This window comes from Stomoxys calcitrans, chromosome 1 (assembly GCF_963082655.1).
Source record: "Stomoxys calcitrans chromosome 1, idStoCalc2.1, whole genome shotgun sequence".
Classification (NCBI taxonomy): domain Eukaryota; kingdom Metazoa; phylum Arthropoda; class Insecta; order Diptera; family Muscidae; genus Stomoxys; species Stomoxys calcitrans.
Genome location: NC_081552.1, coordinates 118,954,113 through 118,976,686, shown reverse-complemented (window position 1 = coordinate 118,976,686; position 22,574 = coordinate 118,954,113). Strand labels below are relative to the sequence as shown.

Genomic DNA, 22,574 nt, shown 5'->3' with positions numbered 1-22,574 from the left:
GACTTCTTGAGCCTCTAGAGTGCGCAATTCTTATCCGATTGGGACGAAATTTTGCACGACGTGTTTTGTTATGATATCCAACAACTGTGCCAAGTATGGTTCAAATCGGTTCATAACCTGATATAGCTGCCATATAAACCGATCTTGGGTCTTGACTTCTTGAGCCTCTAAGTGCGCAATTCTTATCCGATTGGAATGAAATTTTGCACGACGTGTTTTGTTACGATATCCACCAACTGTGCCAAGTATGGTTCAAATCGGTCCATAACCTTATATAGCTGTCATATAAACCGATCTTGGGTCTTGACTTCTTGAACCTCTAGAGGGCGCAATTCTTATCCAATTTGAATGTTTTGTTATGATATCCAACAACTGTGCCAAATATGGTTCAAATCGGTTCATAACCTGATATAGCTGTCATATAAACAGATCTGGGGACTTGACTTCTTAAGCTTCTAGAGGGCCATGACTTCCAATAACTGTGCTAAGTATGGCGTAAATCGATATAGAACCTGATATAGCTGCCATATAAACCGATCTGGGATCTTGACTTCTTGAACCTCTAGAGGGCGCAATTCTCATCCGATTTGGCTGAAATTTTGTACAAGAGCTTCTCTCATGACCTTCAACATACGTGTCTAGTATGGTCTGAATCGATCAATAGCTTGATACAGCTCTTATATTAACCTATCTCCCGATTTTGCTTCTTGAGCCCCTACAAGGCGCAATTCTTATCCGAATGAACTGAAATATTACACAATGTCTTCTACAATGTCAATCAGCATTCATTAATGGTCCGAATCGGACTATAACTTGATATAGCTTCAATAGGATAACAGTTCTTATTCAATATTCTATTTTTGTCTAAAAAGAGATACCGCGCATTGAACTCGACAAATGCGATCAATGGTGGAGGGTATATAAGATTCGGCCCGTCGAACTTAGCACGCTCTAACTTGTTTTTTTTTTAAATCAACGATTATTTTTACCAAAATGATTAATTCTTGCTATTGCCGTTCACTGTGGACGAAGATAAGCTATTTCGTCTGTTGTTACCAAAATGTACGAATTTTCCAAAAATCATTTTGTCACCCATCATATAAATATATTTGGTATCTAAATGTACCATTTTCCTAAAATCCATAAAGTAGCCAGATTTTTGCCATAGTGTGCCCAAGTAAGTAAGTACCAAAATTTAAAGCTCTAGCTCAATCTATAAGGAAAGTACCAAATAGTACCAATTGCCGCACTAATCGTACTATTTCTCCCACTTCCAGTACTTTTTCCGAAAAATTTGTATTTGAGCCTCAATTCATTCTCCTAACACTTCCCGTTCGCGCTGGGCAAACATTCGCCATTTCGTACTATTTGGTACGTTTTAGTAACTAAACGTACTGGGTTTGGTAATTTTAAGCACCAAACCCAGCCGTTTATCGCGCCTCCTACCCAGGACTAACATTCGTGCATTATTCTAGCTTTAGCCGTTTATGCTGGGCAGTGATCAATCACTCAGTCAGTCACACATCTCTTTTATATAAAGAGAAGACTAGCATACGCCAGGTCTAGAGATAGGTTTCTGCCGCGTAAATACCCAATGCTTGGGTATATATTGGGTAAATACCCAAAAATACCTTTTTTGGGTACTTAAAAATTTTCAAATATTTCGGTAAATTAAATAATTTTCCAAACAATTCTTGATGATTACTTATTTTTTATACCCTCCATCATAAGATGAGGGGTATACTAATTTCGTCATTCTGATTGTAACTACTCGAAATATTCGTCTGAGACACCATAAAGTATATATATTCTTGATCGTCGTGAAATTTTATGTCGATCTAGCCATGTCCGTCCGTCTGTCCGTCGGTCCGTCCGTCTGTCTGTCGAAAGCGCGCTAACTTCCGAAGGAGTAAAGCTAGCCGCTTGAAATTTTGCACAAATACTTATTAGTGTAGGTCGGTTGGTATAGTAAATGAGCAATATCGGTCCATGTTTTGATATAGCTGCCATAGCACAGTTGTTGGATATCGTAACAAAACACGTCGTGCAAAATTTCATTCCAATCGGATAAGAATTGCGCACTTAGAGGCACGGTAAACCGATCTTGGGTCTTGACTTCTTGAGCCTCTAGAGTGCGCAATTCTTATCCGATTGGGACGAAATTTTGCACGACGTGTTTTGTTATGATATCCAACAACTGTGCCAAGTATGGTTCAAATCGGTTCATAACCTGATATAGCTGCCATATAAACCGATCTTGGGTCTTGACTTCTTGAGCCTCTAGAGGGCGCTATTCTTATCCAATTTGAATGAATTTTGGCACGTAGTATTTTGTTATGATATCCAACAACTGTGCCAAGTATGGTTCAAATCGGTTCATAACCTGATATAGTTGTAATATAAACAGATCTGGGGACTTGGCTTCTTGAGCTTCTAGAGGGCGTAATTCCTATCCGATTTCGCTGAAATTTAGCATGACGTATTTTATTCTTACTTTCAACAACTGTGTCAAATAAGGTTCAAATCGGTTCATAACCTGATATAGCTGCCATATAAACCGATCTGGTATCTTGACTTCTTGAGCCCTTAGAGGTCGCAATTATTATCCGATTTGCCTGAAATTTTGTACGACGGATCCTCTCATGGCCATCAACATACGTGTTTATTATGGTCTGAATCGGTCTATAGCCCGATACAGCTCCCATATAAACCGATTTCTCTATTTTATTCTTGAGCCCCCAAAGGGTGCAATTCTTATTCGAATTGGCTGACATTTTGCACAGGTCTCCAACACATAATTTAATTGCAGTCCAAACCGGACCATATCTTGATATCGCTCTAATAGCAGAGCAAATCTTTTCTTATATCCTTTTTTTGCCTAAGAAGAGATGCCGAAGAGATGGGAAAAGAACTCGACAAATGCGATCCATGGTGGAGGGTATGTAAGATTAGGCCCGGACGAACTTAGCACGCTTTTACTTGTTGTATATAAACCTGACCTTCTGATCTCATAAAACCGGAATTTTGTTATACATAGCCGCTATACAGACCGGTCTCCATACTTAAAGTCTTGAGGCAAAAAGTTGCTAATTTTTCGATATCCGATATCGATGAAATTTGGCACAGTGAGTTCTGGTCTATAAGGCAGCTATATCCAAATATGGTTCAATCTGCGCGATATTCAATAAAAAGGTGTAAAGGTCGACCAAAATTTAATCATCCTTAATTGATGAATTTCAAAAAGTGCTTTAGTTGCACAATAAATATTGTCATGGTGTACCTGTTTCCCAAATTTCAGAGCTGTAGCTCAGTCTGTAAAAAAGGTACATTATTTTACTTACTTTAATTGGTTATGACAAAACATTTGTTCCACCACACCCAGAGAAAAGTTGATACCAAACGTGCTCATTTCAGTACCATATGGTATCGATAGTAAAGCAACAGCGTATGGTACACAAACAATACCGGATGCTATGGATAAACCATAAAATGATTAGTACCATTTGGTACTAGCCTTATTACCGAACTGTTATTGGTTTTAATACCAATATGTTATTGGTTTTATCACCAGACCGTTATTGGTTTTAGTAAAAACCCGTTATTGATTATTTCACCCCCTAATGAACCAAAAAAAAAACTATTGAAAAGAATTTTAATCTAATTTTATTTCGATTATTTATGTAAATAATTACAAAAAGTAATGTTACACCGTGACCAACTACAAATCTTTGTATTAAGCAATTGATTCCAAATCCATTGGTTACACAGTATCGTTTTCCAAACAAGGCATTATCATGTTTTTGATGCAGAATGTCCTTAGAATTTTTATTATTTCAATTTTCACTGCTTTTGAGTATTTGAAGCGGTGTTTACGCACTCACATTGTTTTAAAGCATTTTATTAATTTGTTTAACATATATTTTATAATGGCGAAAATATTTTAGGAACGAAGCTCAGTAACATTACAAGAATATAAATGGACGCCGTCAATTCTTAATGGCCTCCTTTTTCTGGTATTAAATTGATACCAAATGGTATTAAAAATCTTTGCCAATGACGCAAACAGAATAATACCAGGCGGTATTGGCAAAGTTCCGACATTTTTCTATCAGTGTAAACAAATAATCGTGTGTGGCTATCGAAACACTTTTGCTATTAAAAAGTTTTTTGTTTTACAACAAAATAAAGTACTGTTTACCGTAGGCGAAGCTGCTAAAGGATTTGCAATAAAAAAAGTTGTTGTTGTAGCAGTTTATTGTGTCCTATCTTTCGTCTGCTTGATTCTGTTGAGTGTCAAGACCCAGGAACTCTGCGACTAAGATGGGGTGCGTCCACAGGGATCTGGGTCTGATCCGAGTGGATCTGGCCGGGCAGTTAAACAGGTGACGTGTATCGTGCGGTCCCTGGTTACAATCGGGACATACATCTTGCACGTCGGCATCAATCCTAGCTCTATGGGAATTGAGGCGGCTGCATCTGCCGGAACGTAATTGAGCCAGAACCACTCTGGTTTGCCGGGGGAGGTCGATTTCTTCGGGTGCAATGGGTGGCGGTCGTTCTCCAAGGACTACATTCACCCGGTAGCCAATTACCGCATCTGCTGCCGTGGCTGCATGAATATTGTTTATACCCGCTTGATATGCCGCTTGATCTAGAGGTTCTCTCTTGTAGCGCTGAACCTTACGCTCTAGATAAGGCTTCTGGGCGGTGGGTATCTATCCACAAGATGATGATTTGGATGGTTTCTGCGATAACAGCCCAAAAGGTATTGCTTAGACAGCATGTAGTTATGTCTTCGCACTGGTAGGATCTTTGTCTCCTGATGCAGGTGGTCCACATGAGAAATGAGGAGACAGCCCGTCGCAGTTCGGAGGGCGGCATTCTGACAGATCTGGATATTATTCCACTGCGTGTCACAAAGTTGACGAGACCACACTGGCGCTGCATAACCTTGTTGACCAATTGCTTTGTACGTGGTCAACAAGGTTTCTTTGTCTGCACCCCAAGTGCTGCCAGCAAGTGACTTGAGGACCTTGTTTCTACTTTTGACTTTATTGCAGATTGCTGTGGCATGTGAGGAGAATGTGTAAGAGCTGTCAAATATGACGCCAAGTATTTTGGAACACTTGATGGTCGGAATCATTTCTCCATCGACCATCACAGTCAGCTCAGTATTCACCTCACGCGTATTTGTAGTGAACAGTGTGGCTGAAGATTTGGTGGCGGATATCTTCAGATTTCTTGCAGCGAAATATGAGGCAAGCTCGTTGAGGTAGACGTTCAACCTATCGCAGATGTCATCAATGGGTGGGGGGCCTGATGCCATGATCGTACAATCGTCCGCATATGATACGATCTCTATGCCGTCTGGAGGGGGTGGAATAGAGGATAGGTAGAGGTTAAACAGTGCCGGAGATATCACCTCACCTTGGGGAACTCCCTGTTTCACTCTACGGTGTTTCGACTTCTTATCCCTAAATTCCACAAATGACTAGCGACCAGACAGATAATTCGCGACCCATCGTTTCAGGCCTGGCTGGAGGGATGTGTTGGCGATGTCCTCAAATAATTTGGCATGGCTGACCGTGTCGAATGCCTTCGATAGGTCCAGTGCCACGAGGACCGTCCTCTCACATGGCCTGGGCTGATTGAAGCCACGGATTGAAGCCTGTACGACTCCCCCAAACTCGGGTCTTTTCCAGGCTTCAGTAGCGGGATCACTCTGCCCATTTTCCAGACATCGGGAACTAAATATAAGAGTGTTCAATGACAGGTTGAGGACAGTGGTAAGGTACTCAACTCCAGGTGAATCCAGATTCTTCAACATCAATGTAGAGATTCCGTCGGGGACCAACGCCTTAGATGATTTGGCGCCACGGATGACATTTGAAACTTCAGCCACGGTAAATTGTGATGGCTGTTCATCGGCTCGGAGACCACGAATACGGCGAATGGCTCTCCTCCTTGCCCTGTCTCTCTCGGGATGCACAATAAATAGACGGTTGAACAACCTGGCGCATCTCTTCGGATCAGTCACGGTTATCTCGCCAAAAGTAACTGAGGTCCTGTCATCCCGTCTACCGGGGTTCGAGAGTGACTTAACAGTGGCTCACAGTTTGCCTACACCGGTGCCTAAGTTACATTGCTCCAAGTGTTCCAGCCACAAATTCCGCTTATGTTCGTTGACTACCCTGTTTATTTCCAGATTCAGCTCGCTGATTCTGGGGTTAGCGGGGTCCATAGTACGAATCCCATCACGCTCGTCTGCGAGTACCAGACGAGCCGAGAAATTGGGTCGCACTTGGGGTATTCGACCGGCTGGTATAAAGCGAGCGGCTGCTGCGTTAATGATGTCTCGGAATTTCCTCTCGGCCACAAGCACATCAGAGGGGGGTGGAAATTCACTGAAGCGGTGATTGGTTTACTCTCTGAAGCCAGTCCAATCGGCCTTCTTATAATTGATAAACGTCCAGCGCTCAGAGGTTATGAAGTCGGGTGACCGGTCGATGGTGAGAATTTTGGGGAAGTGGTCTGACCCCAAAGAGATGACAGCCTGCCAGGATACGTCACTCAGGAGATCAGGGGATGCAATTGAGATGTCTGGCGAGCTGCTGCACATCCTCGTAATCCTAGTGGGGGCATCCTCATTCACCGTGCAAACGTGGAGCTATCTATCTGCTCTGCCAAAGCTATGCCACGCTGGTCGTTACCTAGGGAAGAATGCCATGACGTGTGATGCGCATTAAAATCCCTTAGAACCAAACGATTATGGCCAGATAGCAACCCACTTATGTCGGGGTTGTAAGCCTGGCCATTAATCGGGACACAGCTACCAACCGAGCAGATAAAGAAAATGGAGAAAGTTGGGAACCACAACTTTGAGACAGTCAGTAACTTTATCTACCTCGGCACCGCCGTAACTGAAACGAGTGACACCAGTTTTGAGATTAAGCGAAGAATAACACTTGCAAACAGACACTACTTTGGATTAAGTAAGCAGTTTAGAAACTAGGCCACCTCTCGACAGCCGAAGATTACACTATACAGGACACTGATACTACCCGTGCTGTTATATGCAGATGAGACAGTGCTTGGAATATTTGAGAGAAAGATTCTTCGTAAAATATATGGACCAGTTTGCGTTAACGGAGAATATAGGCGACGTATGAACCACGAGCTGTATGACGACGATAGCATAGTTACACGCATCAACATACAACGGCTGCGTTGGATAGGTCAAGTTGTCAGAATGGATGAAAAAGCTCCAGCAATGAAGTCTTTTGAAGGCAAACACGATGGTACACACAAACCGTTGTGGGAGACACCTCGAAACTTGGTATCAGAGATTCTAGAATGAGCGCAGAATATCGAAGCGCTTGGAATGCTATTCAACGTTCGGCAAGTGGAAGAAATATTCTGTCATAGCCAATTAAAGCATTGTTTTTGTACCATATGGTGCTGCTTAACTTCAATACCGTATGGTACTGAAATGAGTACGTTTGGTATCAACTTTTCTCTGGGTATACTGGATCAATAATTATACTGTAGAACACACAAAAAAACGGATCAAATGCACGGATTATGAAAGTAACCAAACAAGAGGGGGGAGTTTCCTCTTTCTGGAAATGTTTCTAAATATTCCGCTTATGATAACTTATAATCCTTTCAGTTTAGGTTTATAGTGTATTCGGCAATATTACTGACAAGGCTGCGAGCAATACAATTGTAGAACATTTAAAGGAGTCTATTGGTCGCTTTTACAAAAAAGAGTTAACAACTAATTTAAAATGAATTTGTGGCTGATTGAAATATCCTACAAAAAAGCTTGATAAGAAATTCTACTCTAGGTTTCTGAATACACCAAAACCCAAATGTTTACCTAAGGCCAAAAATTAATAAAAATGTAAAGTACATTACAAGGTTAAAATATTACTTTTTCTAAATTAGTGGCAGATTCGCCATTCGCGTGCTAAGTTCGGCCAGGCCGAATCTTATATACCCTCCACCATGGATCGCATTTCCGAGTTCTTTTCGCGGTATCTCTTCTAAGGCAAACAAAGGATAAAAGCAAAGAATTGCTATGCTATTGGAGCAATGCCAAGTTATGGTCCGATTCGGACCATAATTGAATTGAATATTGGAGACCATAGTAGAAGTCATTGTATAAAGTGTCAGCCAATTCGAATGCGAATTGAGCCCTTAAAGGGGAGCTATATCAGGTTAAAGACCGATTCAAACCATATTTGACACGTATGCTAAAGATCATGGAGAAGTCGTTGTACAAAATTTCACCCAAATCGGAAAATAATTGCGCCTTCTAGAAGCTCAAGAAGTCAAGATACCAGATCGATTTATATGGCAGCTATATCACGTTATGAACCGATTTGAACCTTATTTGACACAGTTGTTGAAAGTAAGAATAAAATACGTCATGCAAAATTTCAGCGAAATCGGATAGGAATTGCGCCCTCTAAAAGCTCAAGAAGTCAAGTCCCCAGATCTGTTTATATGACAGGTATATCAGGTTATGAACCGATTTGAACCATACTTGGCACAGTTGTTGGATATCAAAACAAAATACCACGTACATGTATCAGGCTACACTAAAAAAAGGTATACTCAAACTTAAAGATTTTATCCTTAATTTGAGGATTTTGTTAATAATTTCGAGCCAAAGATATGCAATTTATAAACAAGAATTGCGTCCTAGCATAAAAGACATAATGTGGACATTAACCAACTACAAGTTTTAAAATAAGCAAGATATGGTCCGGTTTGGACCACAATTAAATTATATGTTGGAGACCTGTGTAAAATGTCAGCCAATTCGAATAAGATGTGCGCCCTTTGGGGGCTCAAGAAGTAAAATAGAGAGATCGATTTATATGGGAGCTGTATCGCCCTATAGACCGATTCAGACCATAATAAACACGTATGTTAATGGTCATGAGTGAATCCGTCGTACAAAATTTCAGGCAAATCGGATAATAATTGCGACCTCTAGAGGCTCAAGAAGTCAAGATCCCAAATCGGTTTATATGGCAGCTATATCAGGTTATGAACCGACTTGTACTTTATTTGACATAGTTGTTGAAAGTAACAATAAAAAAACGTCTTGCGAAATTTCAGCCAAATCGGATAAAAATTGCGCCCTCTAGAAGCTCAAGAAGTCAAGTCCCCAGATCTGTTTATATGACAGCTATATCAGGTTATGAACCGATTTGAACTATATTTGACACAGTTGTTGGATATCATAACAAAATACTACGTGCCAAAATTCATTCGAATTGGATAAAAATTGCGCCCTCTAGAGGCTCAAGAAGTCAAGTCCCCAGATCTGTTTATATGACAGCTATATCAAGTTATGAACCGATTTGAACTATATTTGACACAGTTGTTGGATATCATAACAAAATACTACGTGCCAAAATTCATTCGAATTGGATAAAAATTGCGCCCTCTAGAGGCTCAAGAAGTCAAGACCCAAGATCGGTTTATATGGCAGCTATTAAAGGTTATGAACCGATTTGAACCATATTTGACACAGTTGTTGGATATCATAACAAAATACTACGTGCCAAAATTCATTCAAATCGGATAAGAATTGCGCACTCTAGAGGCTCAAGAAGTCAAGACCCCAGATCGGTTTATATAGCAGCTATATCAAAACATGGACCGATATGGCCCATTTATAGTACCAACCGACCTACACTAATAAGAAGTATTTGTGCAAAATTTCAAGCGGCTAGCTTTACTTCTTCGGAAGTTAGCGGGCTTTCGACAGACAGACGGACGGACGGACAGACGGACGGACATGGCTAGATCGACATAAAATGTCGCGACGATCAAGAATATATATACTTTATGGGGTCTCAGACGAATATTTCGAGTAGTTACAAACATAATGACGAAATTAGTATACCCCCCATCCTATGGTGGAGGGTATAAAAACTGCGATAAAAATTGACCAGTTAAGACCCCAAAATTTTGACAAAAAAAAATTGAAAACTTCCTAAATTGGGAAATCTTTTCAAACAGGTTAGATTTCTATTGTACGCAATTAGTCAGCATCCATCAAAAAGCAAATTTCGGTCGATTTAAAAGAAGTTCGAAGAAGAATTTGAGCAGAATGTAAGTGGTTTTTTGTAAAAATTGATTTTCTGCGTCTAAAAATAATATTTGCTTAATGTTTTCAGTTTGTGTGCGTTGTATTTTATGGAAATAAATAGCACTAAAACCGATTATCAAAATTGGAACAATATTCTGTCGAAATTATTCAACCAATTCGAGACAAATTAAAGCTAACGGAAAATATAAATTTGGGCAACATTTAACAAAAATAAATAAGAGCGTGGTAAGTTCGTCCGGGCCGAATCTTCTATACCCTCCACAATGGATAGCATTTGTCGAGTTCTTTGCGCGGTATCTCTTTTTAGGCAAACAAAGAATAATAAATAAGAACTGTTATGCTATTGGAGCTATATGAAGTTGTAGTTCGATTCGGACCATAAGTGAATTGAATGATAATCATTGTAAAAGTCATTGTGAAATATTTCAGTCCATTCGGAATGCACCTTGTAGGGGCTCAAGAAGCAAAATCGGTTAATATGGGAGCTGTTTCAAGCCATAGATCGATTCAGACCATATTTCACATGTAAGTTGAAGGTCATGTGAGAAGCCGATGTTCAAATTTGTAGCCAAATTGGATAATAACTGCGCCCTCTAGACGCTCAAGAAATCAAGATCCCAGATGGGTTTATATGGCAGCAAAATCAGGTTGTGTATTGATTTGCGCCCCACTTAGCACAGTTGTTGGAAGTCATAGCAAAACACCTCATGCAAAATTTCAACCAAATCGGATGAGAATTGCGCCCTCTAGCGGCTCAAGAAGTCAAGATCCAAGATGGGTTTATATGGTAGCTGTACCAGGTTATTATCCGATTTAAACCGTACTAAGCACAGTGGTTGGAAGTTATACCACAACACAACATTCAAAATTACAGCCAAATCGGATAAGAATTGCGCCCTCTAAAAGCTGAAGAAGCCAACATCCAAGATCGGTTTATATAGCAGCTATGTAAAAACATGGACCGATTTTGGCCCATTTACAATCCCAACCGACCTACACTAATAAAAAGAATATATATACTTTATTGGGTCTTAGATGTATATTTCGAGGTGTTACAAACAGAATGACGAAACTAGTATACCCCCATCCTATGGTGGAAGGTATAAAAATCGTCATTAAAATACTAGCCCGATAGCCGAAATGTTTGACAAAATAATTGAATAACTCAATCTTATTATAAAACTAATTGCGATTTCGACTATGCAAAAAACGTAGCATTTTTTCGGCGTCGCAATGAAATCGAAATTTTCTTTTTTCCGTCCGTCTGTCTGTCGAAAGCATGCTAACTTCCGAAGGAGTAAAGCTAGCCGCTTGAAATTTTGCACAAATACTTCTTATTAGTGTAGGTCGGTTGGTATTGTAAATGGGCCATATCGGTCCATGTTTTGATATAGCTGCCATATAAACCGCTCTTTGGTCTTGACTTCTTGAGCCTCTAGAGTGCGCAATTATTATCCGAATGGGATGAAATTTTGCACGACGTGTTTTATTACGATACCCAACAACTTTGCCAAGTATAGTTCAAATCGGCCTATAACCTGATATAGCTGTCATATAAACCGATCTGGGGTCTTGACTTCTTGAGCCTCTAGAGTGCGCAATTCTTATCCGATTGGAATGAAATTTTGCACGACGTGTTTTGTTACGATATCCAACAACTGTGCCAAGTATGGTTCAAATCGGTCCATAACCGGATATAGCTGCCATATAAACCGATCTTGGGTCTTGACTTCTTGAGCCTCTGAAGGGCGCAATTCTAATCCAATTTGAATGAATTTTGGCACGTAGTATTTTGTTATGATATCCAACAACTGTGCCAAGCATGGTTCAAATCGGTTCATAACCTGATATAGCTGTCATATAAACAGATCTGGGGACTTGACTTCTTCAGCTTCTAGAGGGCGCAATTCCTATCCAATTTGGCTGAAATTTTGCAAGACGTTTTTTATTGTTGCTTTCAACAACTATGTCAAATAAGGTACAAGTCAGTTCACAACCTGATATAGCTGCCATATAAACCGATCTGGGATCTTGACTTCTTGAACCTCTAGAGGTCGCAATTATTATCCGATTTGCCTGAAATTTTGTACGACGGATCTCTCATGACCATTAACATACGTGTTTATTATGGTCTGAATCGGTCTATAGCCCGATAGAGCTCCCATATAAATCGATCTCTCTATTTTACTTCATGAGGCCACAAAGGGCGCAATTCTTATTCGAAGTGGCTGACATTTTACACAGGTCTCCAACACATAATTTAATTGTGGTCCAAACCGGACTATATCTTGATTTCGCTCTAATGGCAGAGCAAATCTTTCCTTATATCATTTTTTTGCCTAAAAAGAGATGCCGGGAAAAGAACTCGACAAATGCGATCCATGGTGGAGGGTATATAAGATTCGGCCCGGACGAACTTAGAACACTTTTACTTGTTTGTTTGTATGTTTGTGTGTTCCTTATAGACTCAGAAACGGCTGAACCGATTTTCTTGAAATTTTCACAAATGGTGCGTAATGGCCCCGTGGTGAAAATAGGGTACTACATTTTTTGATATCTGAAGGGGGGACGGACCCCTTACCCTAATTTTCAGAAACGCCAGATCTCGGAGATGGGTGGTGCGATTTAAGCGAAATTTTGTGTGCTCTCATAAAAGGTATTTTAGTGTAGAATACGAATCTGATATCCAAATATGAGACCAAGTGTTTGGGGGCCGCCTCTCCCCAAAAACCTCCCCCAAAGGGGACACATTTACGACCATAGCCACATGGGGCTCAAATGAAAGGTCTTTGGGAGAAAAGCACAAATCTGATATCAATATTCGGGAAAAGTGTCTATGGGGGCACCACAACACCACCCAACCTACAAAACATCCCTAAATCGGACATATTTACCGATCATGGCATCCCCCAAAAGGGGACAAATTTACGACCATAGCAATATGGGGCTCAAATGAAAGGTCTTTGGGAGTAAAGCACGACTTTGATATCAATATTCGGGAAAAATGTCTATGGGCCCACGCCACACCCACAACACCACCCAATAAGTATTTGCTGACTATTGCAATATGAAGCTCAAATAAGAGGGTTTTTAAAGTGGAACACGAATCCGATATATATTTTCAAGGCCAACTCACTTTTAGGGTCAATACCCCAAACCGGACATATTTGCTGACTTTTGCAATAAGGAATTTAAATGAGACTAGAAAACGAATTTGATATCCAATTTTGAGGCCAATGGCAATATGGGGTTCAAATAAATGATATATAGATATATGAGAATAGAGCACGTTACTGATATATTTTCCGGGTTAAGTGTTTGGGCGACCACCCCAATTCCCAAAATACCCCTTTATCGGGCATATTTACCGACCATGTCAATGTAGAGCTTAAATGAAAGGTATTGGGGGGTAGAGCAAGAATTGATACCCATTTTCGGGACCAATTTTCTGGGGTCTACCCCTTTCCTAAAATACCCCACAAAGAGCAATTTTTTAGTGACCATCGCAATATGGGCTCAAATAAAGGTATTTGTGAGTAGAATACGAATTTGATATTCAAATGAAATTAAGTATTTTAAGAATGGAGTACACGTTACATCCAAACTTAAATTCGTAGACCAATAAATATCATATGGGATTCAGATAAAGGCACATATATTGTTAAACTCTTAGTCAAGTTAGCATGGTATTTCACTAAGAGATCTTCGTAAATAAATATTCGAAGGAAACGTTTGTTCCATATAAAGTAAAAGAAGGCGCAGCGGAGCGGGCCCGGGTCAACTAGTTATATATACAATTCGTTACATAAGTTGCAGTCTGGCGATTTGTAATAAAGGGTATAAACCGATCTTTATTGCCAGAAACAGGCAGGAGGTACTAGATGCTACCTTTGTATCGGAAGATATAAGCCCAAGGATATGGGACTGGGAAGTGTTGGATGACCACAGCTTCTCTGATCATCGTTATATTAGTTTCAGCCTTGGAGAAAATACTGCAGAAGTGGTGCCTTCGCTAAACAGAAGAAAGCAGTATTGCGGTGTCTGCACGGCTATCCCTTCTAGACCGGAAAAAGGAAGTGGAAACTGAGGATGATATAGACATAATAGTCAAGCGGATCCCGAAGGCCCTGATTGGCTATCTTGTGCCAACATGTCCGAGAGCCAAGCCAACAGCGCCGCCATGGTGGATCCCAGAACTGGTTGGTCTAATGAAGGACTGTCGCTCAACAGAGCGAAAGCCACAAGGGCACCATACGATTGGGATATATATATTCAGATGTCACAGAATGCGTGGACAATGTCTAGTGAGGAAATACTATAACTACTCGTTGACATACATTTCACGTGGCTGTAGGAGAGTTTGTCACTGGTATGCCTTCGTCGGAATTTATGGAGGAAATTGTGTCTGGTGGCTGAGCCGAAAATCCTTTGGGGATATAAAGTTTCTACAAAGGTAATTTTCATTCCAAAAGCAGAAAAACCGTAACATTCACCTAAAGAAAAATTCAAGCACGGCGTTGACAAAGTGACCTACTTCGTTCATAAAAGTTAATCAACACACAGATTTTATCATATAAACCACAAATTTTCATTAACCATCAACAGTTTCTATAAATGAAACGTCCATACCCGTTCTCATTCCGACAACATGTAGTGCACAGATTATTAAAAATAAATGCATAAAATTTTTGCGTGCTGCTGAATGTCGAACCTGTGTTCCATCCATCCCATTGAATGTTTACAAACGCCTAAACGCATTACACCACAGACGGCTATGTACGTACAATGTTTTTTAGAATCGTTAAACCTACAGGCCTTGTTATGCTCTCGTAAATGTAGAACAAACGTATCGTAAATGTAAAGAGGTAATTATGCTGATTAAAAAACGAAGCATTTGACATTTCAAACAAAATAATATTATTAACAATGAAGACATGAATTTGAGGGCGGGACTGGCTCCGGAGAACTTCATGAATACCTTGAGGGGACAACATGCATCCCTCGAGTGCAGAACGGAGGAGACGGCCCTCCTCCTCCTCCAACTGAAGGCATAGGCGATAGCGGCCTTTCCAAATGTTGAATGGATATTTAACAACGTGGAAATAGAGTCGATAGTTGCCACGTCGTACGTCATGCTACGTGGCACGATTATCAACGCTGAATTCGGAGATAGTTTGTTCAGAATGCGGGTGACAAGAGGAACGCTTCGGGGAGGCAGTATCTCGCCGATTCTGTGAAAAATTGCGAAAAACAAAATCCTTTTGGATCTAAATAGGGATGACGTGAAAATTATCACGTATTTGGATGACGTCGTACTACTGATACGATGCAAATTTTTGTCGACGATCAGCGACATGGAAAGGTCGCTGACGAGATGGGCTTCGGGAAATGGATTGAGATGAACCCAGCAAAGATACCGCTGGTCCTGTTCAATCGTAGATATAAGTTGCAGGTTTTTAGATACCCGTCCTCGGACGATCTTTGCATCTTTGGCTCCAAGATGGAGTCAGGGAATGGATTGGACGTTTATTCCGAAGCACACAACATCGTTTTGTAGGTGAGACTACTGGAAGGGTGTAGATTTTTTCATGGAAAACTCTATGCCATAACTATAGCCACAGAGATTTATAGTCTCCAAAACTCGGGATTAATGTGGAAAGTTGGTGACCCTCAAGGGCTTGGGTTCGAGGACAAACTCTCCTGTAATTTCCTTTTTTTAAACATGCATATTTTGTAATTTTCCTTTTGGCCCACACTTTTTCCTCACTGAGGTATCACAATGAACCAGACTGGGCTCCGAGTGGACTAACCTTTTCATAGTGGGCAATCCATTCAATCTAAGCCTAAACCATTAAAAATAATTTGTAAAAAATTACACAAATCATAGAATAGGACTAGAAGTTTTCTAAATACACATTTATGGATCTTGAATTTGTTCAAACTTCAAATTTAATCTGCTGACACAAAAACCGAACGTAAAATTCTGTTGTTACTGAATTCTATTTTCCGGTTAGTGTCGAAAGACGTTCGGTATTCGTTTACATGTGTTTTCATAAAGCAAAACAAAACAATTGCCACGTTTTACTACATTTACATACCGTACGAGAGCATAAGTTTGGTATACATTATGCTCAGTTTACATGGCACATCATGATGAGTGGTCATTATAATAGTATTGGTGAAAATAAAGGTGTATGCGTCACATGTATACATAACCACCAGTCATGTCTGAAAAATCAAAATCATTTAATTTGTTCGATGGTTGGCGTCAATCGATTACCGTTTACACAGAAACGTGTAATCATTACTGGACAGATCTTGAAAAACATATTCTGACCAAAATAAAGCTATAATAAGAGAAGAAAAGTATGGAATATTAAATAAAATCAAAGAAAAGAAAAATTAGATGTACCGTTTTTGGCAAAATCTGTTATCAACACGTATACACGATGAGCACGATTATAATGGGCCGTGTGAAAGGCCTATTTGGGTATACTGTCGATTAATCGATTATTTATGACCTTTCAAGTAATCGAACAAATGGAAATTATACATTTTCAAATAAACAAACAATCCAATAATTTAGGACTGTTAATAGATTAAATCGATTGGATGTTAATTTACAACTTTGTTGAACAATAAATTAAAAATTTATGTAACTACAAACACGTTTACAATCTATGAAAATAACTTATAAAAACTTGGCATTGATCTTGCTATTTTGTTTTCTCATTACTCATAATATGTTTACAAAATATACCTGACTCGGTCTCTTTCATCAACGACAGCCGAGCAAACAACATCAAAGGAAGGTGACACTGAAATTGCTCGTCTCAAACATTACTTGGTCTGTCTTTTATTTTTCTCACCCCTCTCTAGGCCAAAGACAGATTCCTACTCTCCGAAATCTACGCGTCTTTTTGTAAACCGCTTTTTGCAAATGAGAGTGCCCAGCCACTTTCTGACAGATAAAGTTTTATTTAGAAAGAAAGTTCCCACTCAACATTCGTCAAGCTTAAAATATATGATTTGTGTCATTTGCCTAAATTTTTTGATCATTAGGATACTTGGGTAAAATTTCATTCGATTGGGTTGAGAACACCCTAGTATACATATACATTTTGTAGGGATGATGCTAATAACAGTCATGAAACAACAATGCGTGTTCACAAAATCATCCACGCTTGTTAACAATATTTCCAACAACGTGTGTATTTAACAATGCCAATATTGTAACGTCTTTTTTCTGTCAGTGTACGAAATCGACAGTTGGTTGATAGAAATATATCTTAGAACAAAGATCCCTGGAGATCGCCTGTCTCGGCAGTAAGTCTAATTTTGGTCTACTCTTTCCAACATTTCGGCTGGTATCTCTCGAATAAATGCTTCAATGTTGTCAACCAATGAGTCAATTAAAGCGGGCTTGCAAGTTTTATTCATTTACAGGTAGTGGCAGTTGCCAAATAACAAAATATTGAGTGCCCTATCTGTCAAAATCAGTGATTAGTGAAACTCTGATTTTCGTTGGTTGCGTGTGTATGGTTCTTAACTATAATACACACACATCCAAAACTCGCTGACAGATAGTACACTTCGCGAGAAAAAAATTGTAAAATTGCTGTTTACGGAACGCTACCTGGTAATTATGTCAATTATAGACATCAACATATATTAATTTACAGGTAGTGGCAGTTGCCCAGCAACAAAATATTGAGTGTACTATCTGTCAAAAACAGTGATTAGTGCAACTCTAAGTTTGTATATGTTTCTAGTTCGCGACATTTTTCGATGTTTGTGGATGCTCTGGTTCTTAACTATAATACACACACAGAACCAAAACTCATTGACAGATAATGCACTTCGCGAGAAAAAATTGTACTCAGCTGTTTACGGTACACCACCTGGTAGTTATGTCATGATAGACATGGGCTTTAACATAACCCTGCAAAAAATAGTCTAAAGGCGTTAAATCGCACGATCTAGGCTGCCAATTGACTGGTCTCAAACGTGAAACAAAATGTTCACCGAACTCGCCTCTCAATAAGTCCATTGTTACGCGTACAGTGTGGTATGTGGCACCGTCTTGTTGCAAGCTCTTGCATTTTGGGCAAAAATGTTGGATATCATCTTATGGTAGCGCTCACCATTCACAGTTACGTTACGATTCGCATCATCTTTGAAGAAGTATGGGCCAATAATGCCACCAGCCTATAAACCGCTTCAAACTGTGACTTTTTCTGGATGCATTGGTAGCTCTTGCAATGCTTCTGGCCGAGCTTCACCGATGATGAATTTCGTCGCGCGATGAACTTTCTTAACAGAGCACGCATTTTGATAATAAGATCCAATAATTTGCAACCATTGTTCGTTTGTAAGACGATTCATGGTTGAATTATAGACCAAACTGAAGATGTTTGACAGTGAAACAAAACACGAAACGGGCGTGAGCTGTTTATGAGCGTACCAAAACTACGTGGCCAAATCTAGACTTGAAGAGGTCTACCGCATTGCTGTCACTGGTGATTTTTTTATTTACGCGATATAGAAATGTGTACAACAACTCCATTTTGCACTTTTTTATACCCACCACCGAAGGATGGGGGTATATTCATTTTGTGATTCCGTTTGCAACACATCGAAATATCCATTTCCGACCCTATAAAGTATATATATTTTTGATTAGCGTAAACATCTAAGACGATCTAGACATGTCCGTTTGTCTGTTGAAATCACGCTACCGTCTTTAAAAATGGAGAAATTGAGCTAAAACTTTGCACAGATTCTTTTTTTTACCCATAAGCAGGTTAAGTTCGAAGATGGGCTATATCGGACTATATCTTGAAATAACCGCCTATAGACCGATCTGCCGATTTAGGGTCTAAGGCCCATAAAAGCCACATTTATTATCCGATTTTGCTGAAATTTGGGACAGTGAGTTGTGTTAGGCCCTTCGACATCCTTCGTCAATTTGGCTCAGATCGGTCCAGATTTGGATATAGCTGCCGTATAGACCGATCCTCCGATGTAGGGTCTTAGGCCCATAAAAGCCACATTTATTATCCGATTTTGATGACATTTGGGACAGTGCGTTGTGTTAGGCCCTTCGACATCCTTCGTCAATTTGGCTCAGATCGGTCCAAATTTGGATATAGCTGCCATATAGACCGATCCTCCGATTTAGGGTCTTAGGCCCATAAAAGCCACATTTATTATCCGATTTTGCTGAAATTTGGGACAGTGAGTTATGTTAGGCCCCTCGACATCCCCCTTTAATTTGGCCCAGATAGGTCTAGATTTGGATATAGCTGCCATATAGACCAGATCGGTCCAGATTCGGATAGCTGGGGTCTTAGGCCCATAAAAGCCACATTTATTATCCGATTTTGCTGGAATTTGGGTCAGTGAGTTGTGTTACGCCCCTCGACATCCTTCGTCAATTTGGCCCAGATCGGTCTAGGTTTGGATGTAGCTGCCATATAGACAGATCCTTCGATTTAGGGTCTTAGGCCCATAAAAGTCACATTTATTGCCCGATGTCGCCGAAATTTGGGACAGTGAGTTAAGTTAAACCCCTTGACATACTTCTGCAATATGGCCCAAATCGGTCCAGATTTGGATATAGCTGGATTCACAGGATTTTTATGAAATGTGGTTCACATATATACCCGAGGTGGTGGGTATCCAAAGTTCGGCCAGGCCGAACTTAACGCTTTTTTAGTTGTTTGTTTTATTTATAGCAGAACGAATGCAGCAGATCTTAATACAAACTAGAATAAATACAAATAAACTCTGAAAGAGTTGGAATTACCCTCTGAGATCTGTTAATAATTGGTAAAAATTTCAGTTTGAATTATATTACAACATTAAACATGAACTTAACATCTTATTCAATATACATAAACAAGTTAAAACCCCGAATAACACGTTTTATAAATATCAAGAGTAAATGGTATTATCCGGATAAAAAAAAAATCATATTTGTCACAAATTTTTGCGAGAATTTATCGAAAAAATATGTACTTTCGTCGTGAATAAAGTCCAACGTTTTTCACAAAAGAAGTTAACTTGTCGAAAATTTATGTGAAAAGAAATATGATTTTGCGTGAACAAAAACCGTATAGGTACGGTCATTAAAATTAAAATATATTGTAATTATATTATTAAAACTACATTACAAATGGAGGCCACCGTAGTGCAATATCCGCCTATGACGCTGAACCCTTGGTTTGAAACCTGGCGAGACCATCAGTAAAAATGTTCAACGGTGGTTTTCCCCTCCTAATGCTGGCAACATTTGTGAGGTACTAAAAACTTCTCTCCAAAGAGATATCGGACTGCGGCACGCCGTTCGGACGCGACTATAAAAAGGAGGCCCCTTACATTGAGCTTAAAACTTAAATCGGACTGCACTCATTGAAATGAGAGATAATGGGGGAATATATCACTGAATAAAATCAGCAGATTTTTTTACTTCAAAATTTGTCTGAAAAAGCAATCGTGAAATAATCTGTGATGGCTAGGATTCACTTTCCCTTGCACCGCTTGTAATCTTTACAACTTCTTATTTCACACGATTGAGTGTCATAAACTTTCATCATAAAATTTGTTTTTAAGGAAAAAGTTAAACCCCCAACACATCTGAATAATTCTTGGTTTCTCTCTGTGAAACTCGTACTAAGAGCCACCCAAATATAGTCATAAGGCCGATACTATTGTATATTCGCTTTTCGCGATATTTTTCGCCGATTACTTTTTTTAGATAATAGATTTTAAAGCAAAATAACTTGCTGATTTCATTCAGTAGGACATTCCCTCAATACATATGGCCAAATTTTAATAAAATTGTTATTTTCGAAATGTTTCCAAAAAGTAATTGCCAAAAAAGGGGTTTCAACTGTGAAAAACTAACATTGTACCGGCCATAAGAAGAAGAAATTATAGCACCCGTCATTACAAATGTTAATGGATGTCACTCGAGTACATTTCATTTGTTAATACATTTACTTTCAGATTATACGTGCAAACAAAATATGTAGTTTCAATGTGTAGGGCCTCTATTAAAAAGCACTTAACTGATAAACAACCCTGGCAATAAAATTTCCACTGATGCCTTGTATGAAGAGTTTCATAAAATACACATCTGTATATATATATATATATATATATATATATATATATATATATGAATCAGTCATACATACATATGTAAGATGTATGTATGTCAGAATTGCACATGTGTATACTCGATCAATGACCTAGATCAAAAACAATTCGTTATCACCCACCTGTAAATAACCGGACTGGTTGTAAAAACATAAGAAATCGATTGAAATGCATTGAACACCATGGGTATGCAGAGAAGGACGTAGTTGAACATTTGGTAACGTCCAAATTCTCCAATATGGACTAGAATTGTATCCAAAACGTTGACGTCACTCTCGTCATCACTCTTTTCAAAACTTTCCGTTTCATTTGACTGACTTCCATTGCCAAGTGCATTGTTCGTCATTATTTCTCAAAAAAGCGGCAGTGTCTGACAATTAAGCAATTAAGATTAATACTCGTACAGTGCTACTACATGGGTGAGGAAAAGAGACAGAGAGTGACAAACTTTCAGTAACTGATTTGTTCAAATGGACACTCTCTTTGACGCTCTATCTGTTCTACTGCCACCCTACAACGCCCCGTTTAAATAATGTTGTAAAGTTCGAAGTTTACTTTGTGGTTGATAGTTTAAATAGTTCGATGTCGACCGATTGTATTTGGTTTGGTTTTAATTTTAAATTGAATTTTTCATCGATTTCTGAGTTTGTAAAGTTTATACTACAACAATCCACTTTTTATCTCAATGAAGTAAATCAATATCGTTATCATTTTATCTAGCTCTCCGTATGTTTGGGAGAGTCTCTTTCACTGAAATTCGTTGTCAACAATTGGCACGCAGCGAGCGAGGCTTGTTTCAAATCCCACGAATGAAATCTCTAGACTGAAGTGCAGAGTTCTCCACGCATTGAGTTGAAGTATTGCTGAGTTCCTTATCCGACGAATGAAAATAGCTGTAAACATCATCAAGTTAAAACCCTACCCATATCTTATATATAAAAATCAATTTATGTTTGTTTGTAAGTTTGTTTGTTTGTATGTTTGTGTGTTCCTTATAGACTCTGAAACGGCTGAACCGATTTTCTTGAAATTTTGACAGATGGTGCATAATGACCCCGTGGTGAAAATAGGGTACTAAATTTTTTCATATTTGAAGGGGGGCGGACCCTCCCCCTTACCCTAATTTTCAGAAACGCCAGATCTCGGAGATGGGTGGTGCGATTTAAACGAAATTTTGTGTGCTCTCATATAGTACCCTAAAAATAAAAATTTGGTATCCAAATTTCGGATGGGGTACCTAGGAGGGCTGCCCCACTCTAAAACCTACCAAACATATATTTAG

General features: G+C 39.3%; 1 protein-coding gene across 2 annotated transcripts in view; it reads right to left on the bottom strand.

The window, feature by feature from the left end:
* LOC106094058 (organic cation transporter protein) overlaps window positions 1–22,032 on the bottom strand; it is a 47,652-nt gene extending 25,620 nt beyond the window's left edge. For both annotated transcript variants that reach the window (XM_059360880.1, XM_059360881.1), the window contains exon 1: window positions 21,415–22,032. In XM_059360880.1, coding sequence (XP_059216863.1) covers window positions 21,415–21,638 — 224 coding nt within the window. In that variant the 5' untranslated portion in view covers window positions 21,639–22,032. The remainder of the gene's footprint in view (window positions 1–21,414) is intronic.
* Window positions 22,033–22,574: the final 542 nt, after the last annotated feature.